The 5,100-nt window shown below is 40.8% G+C and overlaps 1 protein-coding gene across 1 annotated transcript in view; it reads right to left on the bottom strand.

Moving 5' to 3' along the window:
• Positions 1-5,100, bottom strand: part of TTC18 (tetratricopeptide repeat domain 18) — a 116,016-nt gene that overhangs the window by 33,439 nt on the left and 77,477 nt on the right. The window contains exons 16-18 of the mRNA XM_006837471.1: positions 2,119-2,252; positions 1,920-2,035; positions 1,548-1,754 (exon numbers count right to left, since the gene is read on the bottom strand). Of these exons, the coding sequence (XP_006837534.1) occupies positions 1,548-1,754; positions 1,920-2,035; positions 2,119-2,252 (457 nt within the window). The remainder of the gene's footprint in view (positions 1-1,547; positions 1,755-1,919; positions 2,036-2,118; positions 2,253-5,100) is intronic.

Genomic DNA, 5,100 nt, shown 5'->3' on the forward strand with positions numbered 1-5,100 from the left:
AATTCACAATAAAGCATTAAAAAAAAAAAAAAAAAAAAAGACAAGCAGACGACCCTGGAACAGTTAGAGGAACAGAAGATACTTCTTGAAAGAAAGACCAGCAGGGAAAACAAAAAAACAAAAAAGGCAGTCTGATTGGCTTCTATAAGAACAAGCAAGTTGTTCACCAGGGAGCCATCAAGGAAAACAATCAAGTTCCTCTAGTACAAACCCTCTCCCAAGACTGAAACTCAAAGGGAATACATGAGCAGACATGTAAGCTTGCTGGTGACCACATTGGTGTACTGGTGATAGGAAATGGGAGAAAAGCAGCAATGAAGAAGTAGACTGAATCTGACCAAATTACATAGACCTCCATTGATCTGGAGTTTGGTGAGAGTTGGTTGGCCCAAAGTATGGTGATACCTGGGGACTCCTGAGCCCATGGACAAGGACATGGCCACAGAGGGCAAGAGCTGAAAGTGAAGTATCCAGTTGATATGAAGTGAGGGGATATTTACAAGGGTGCCCAAACTTGCAGATAGTGCCCATTGGACCCAGCTTCAATGGCTGGATGTTCAGAACCCAACTAGAGGAAGGGAAAGAGGGGGACGAAAATAATAATTTTTTTTTTTTTTTAAGAAAACAAGTGTAAATCCCTACAATCTGATGAACTTGACCTATACTGATACATGCAGTAGCTTAAAATACCAACCAAGAGGGAAAGAATCTTTACAGCAAGGATCATTCCCATCCCCTCTGTCTATAGGGTTGATAAGGGTGGGCAACTTAGACATTGGCTACCTAAAATAGGGGGTGCTGTAAGCACACAGTGACTGGCTTACAAGTTTTCAAGAGGGAGTTTTCAGAGTGTGAGGGGAAGGTAGAATCCCCACTGAGTAGTTTTCATCCTGTCTAGACAGGTCTGGTGAAAGGAGACGGGGACAAGACTCTCATGATTCAATAGTGAGTAATTGTTATCATGACTAACTGCGATTATAGCAACTGTAAAGGTAAATGTCTTGGTAGCAAAAAGGGGTGAGTGGTCAATCTTCCAGTCCCAGAGCAGAGGACCCTGGGACCATCAAGAGCAAAGAGCAGGAGAGGAATGTGGGACCCTACTCAGAGAAGTGGCAATGCCAGAGATGGAGGCAGAGATGATGACATGGAGACACGGAGCAGCTGAGGAGTCTAGACTCAAGAAGGGAGAGGGAATGTGTGCAGATGGCCAGGGGTAGGGTGTGTCCTTTGGCTGCTTGAATTCCTGAGTGTTTTGATGCACATCCAAAAAAACAGAGGGAATAGAAGCAATGCTGTTGAATGATGAAGTATGCAGGGGATTGTAACCATTGCAATGAAACTAATTGATGTTCCCCCCTGTACACTATCACTCAATTCACAATAAAAAGTAAAAAAAAAAAAAATGGGCTCAAACACAGCAATGATTTTGAGTATGGTGCAGGTACAGGTCGTGCTTTGTTCTTTCTGTTGGACTTGACGGTACCTTACAAAGTCCTATTAGTAAGGCCAGTAATTTTCCCAGTCTTCATCTCCATTCCCTGGCCTACCTGCTGGGGCATCTGCTTTGACTGCTGTTGCAGAATCATTGGTGATCCCCCATGGGTCTAAACCGGGTTCCATCTTTCCTCCTTCTTCAAGATACTCTAAAGTTCCAGCGCTCTTCTGCTTCGTTACTCGAATCTGAAGCTGTTTGAAGGCCTCATGAAATGCCATCTCCATTCGAATATCATTGTTTTGAATTTCATAGTACAAACCTGAGGAAAAGTGCGAAAATAAATGTGACTAAATTTTCTCCATCACTTAATGAAGAATTACAACATTTCTTTTCACTTGTTTTCCCCATATTCTTACCAAAATTCAAAAACTACATGAGCGGAAAGAGAAAGAAAGCACATTCAGATCCCCGGAAAATACCATACCCAGTAAAGTCCATGCCACAACACTGGTTGGTTCCAAGCAAGTCGCATCCTCAAAGAAGATTTCGGCCTGTTCATAGTTTTCCATCAGGACAGCCAGGACACCACAGAGCAGCAAGCTGAGAAAAGACCACCAAGGTTCTACGTCAGACATGTAGCAGCATCTGCTCCCACTCATTCCTCGTCTCTTTTCCCTTCATACCTGTGGATATGATTCTGGTTGAGGGAAAGGGCTTTCCGAAAACACTCCTGTGCTTTGCTGTTGTCCTCAGTTAGGAGGCAGAAAGCACCATAGTCCAACCAGTGCTCCAAGTTCTGGGGCTCACGGACCAACCTCTAGGCACAGTAAGCATCGGGAGGACTCAGGTTATTATAACCCTGGCATATTTTTTAATGTCTATAACATCATGCAGAAAGCACTTCATAAATACTGAAAGCTTTATGAAGGCAGAGACCATGACTTCTTTTTTGCTTATCACTGGACCTCAAAGGCCTAGCAAAGGCAGCCTTCTGGCTTATAGGAGATGGTCAATAAATATTTGTTGAATTAATTTAAAAATTGGCTATTCAAGCTGTTTCATCCTTGTGTCCGTTTTCTAAGCACCCAACCCCCATCTGATACCTTAGGAGTCTATATTACAACCTTGAAATGGCAAATAAAAGGTTATCTACTAAGCTGTGGGGTTTTTTAATTGCCTTCTAGTGAATGATATAATTTCCCTCAGATTCTGCTCACACTTGCTATAAGTGAAATTAAAGAATTTACTTAATTGAAAATTTATTGTGGCAAGTGACACACATAAATCTATCAGTGACAACTTTTAAGTGTCCGATTCAGTGACATTAGTTACATTCACTATGTTGTATAATCATCACGACTAACCCTTCCAAATGGTCACAGAAACAAACACAGAAACTCAATACCTCTTAAATGATAACTAATTTCCACTTCACCCTAGCCCTTGGTAATCATTTATAGACTTTTATCTCTATGATTTATCTGTTTCACAAGTTTTATATGTGGGGTCAATATTTTTCGCTTTGAGTCTGATAAATTTCACTGAGCCTGCTGTTTTCAAGGTTCATCCATATGTCATAGCAAATACCAGGATTCCATTTCTCCCTATAACTGAGTAATATTTAATTCTATAGTATAATGGATTGAACTGTGTCCCTCCAAAATACGAGAGTGGGTTGAAAATCATTTGCACTTCAGTTATATTAAAACATCCATCCATGTCCACGGCTGATGACAACATTGAGTGTGCACATTAAATACATTTGTAGGACAGAGGAGTGACAGTGGATTATGTGGCAAATCATCTGCAAATCAGGCATGGCTCTGCCTATGAAATAATCCATCACAGACTTGCGTTTAGAAATTTGTACAAGTACCAAAACAACTCACGAAAGAGCACAAACAGAAGAATCTGGACATGTGCAAACAAAATTTGGACTGATACTCAAAGGAAGGTATAAGTTTCTTTTATAAAATTGCAGCTGATGATGAGACATGGATTCATCACTATGAACCTGAGAGTAAACGGCAGAGTATGGAATGGAAACATCCTCAACCACTGACCAAGAAAAAGTTCAAAAGTCAACCATCAGCTGGAAAGTTGATGCCTACAGTTTTCTGGCATTCTAAAGAACCATCATTGGAACACGATCAGGAAAAATGTTCAACAATTAACAGCACCTGTTGCAGAGAGATACTCACTGGAAAGCTGAAGCCTAAACTTCAGATTAAACAGAGGACTGTTATCCAAGGGTGTTGTGATGTTGCATGACAATGCAGGTCTGTATACATCTGCCTACAGTGTTGACACTCTGCAAGAACTTCGTTTGAAGTGTTAAAGCATCCTCCCTATAATCCTGATATTCTTCACTTTTTGGTCCCCTAAAAGCAGCTCTTAGAGGATGAAGATTGTCTGATGAAGAAGTGAAGACAGTGGTGTGTTCATATCCCACAGCTCAGCCTAAAACATTTTTAAGTAAGGGAATACGGAAGCTTGTTGACAGATGGAAAAAGTATATTGAAAGCAAGGAGATTATGTCGAAAAATGATGTTTTTGTCTTTTCTAAAAGTTGATTAAAATAAATTCTACAACCAGAGTGCAGACAAATTTTGACTCACACTTGTATGCCAACTTGGATAGGCCATGATTCTCAATGTAATGTAATTATCCTCCAATTTTTATGTTGTAACAATCCTCCATTTTGTGATTTGGTGTAATTATCTTCCAATTTATATTCTAATCTAATTATCCTGGTGGTGGTGGCGATGGTGTGCTGTGGAGTCAGTTCCAACTCATAGTGACCCTGTATAGGGTTTCTGAGGCTGTAAATCTTTATGGAAACAGAAAACCTCATCTTTCTCCTGTAAAATCTATTGCTGGTAGTTTTGAACTGCTGACCTTGAGTTTAGTGGCCCAATCCTATGTGTTGTAAATCATAACCTCTACAATTAGAACCCTGGTGGCACTGTGGGTGAGGCACTGGGCTGCTAATCAAAGGATTGGCAGTTCAAACCCACCAGTCACTCTGTGGGAGAAAAATGGGGCTATCTGCTTCCATAAAAATTCACAGTCTCGGAAAGCCTGGAATCTCTGGGCTGAGAATCTCTTAGATCAAGAGGAATATTGATGTCAAGAAACAGCTAACTCACCAAGGAACACAAGGCCCACAGATGCCAACAGGAGACAAAGACCTTCTTGGAGAACTGACAGAAAAATAACACCTACCCTTCTAGCCAGTGCTCTGAACTCAGACTCTAGCCTCCTAAACTGTGGCGTTTCTGTTAAATCAGCACTAAATAACAAAGAAAAATGAATACACCACTTTTTTATTTTAACCCATTCATTTGTTGATGGACACTTAGGTTCAATATCATCAGGCAAAACAAGGCCAGCAACTGTGGAACAGACAATCAATTCTTCATATGCAAGTTCCAGCTGAAACTGAAGAACATTAAAATAAGTCTATGAGAACCAAACTATGACCTTGAATATATCCCACCTGAATTTAGAGACCATCTCAAGAACAGATATGATACATTAGACACTAATGACCAAAATCCAGAAGGCTTATGGGATGTCATCAAGACATTATACAGGAATCACCAAAGACCCACCTGAAAGAGGGATGTCATCTGCATCTCCATTGAGGCCCCCCCGGCAAGAGC

This window comes from Chrysochloris asiatica, unplaced genomic scaffold (genome assembly GCF_000296735.1).
Source record: "Chrysochloris asiatica unplaced genomic scaffold, ChrAsi1.0 scaffold00020, whole genome shotgun sequence".
NCBI classification, from domain to species: domain Eukaryota; kingdom Metazoa; phylum Chordata; class Mammalia; order Afrosoricida; family Chrysochloridae; genus Chrysochloris; species Chrysochloris asiatica.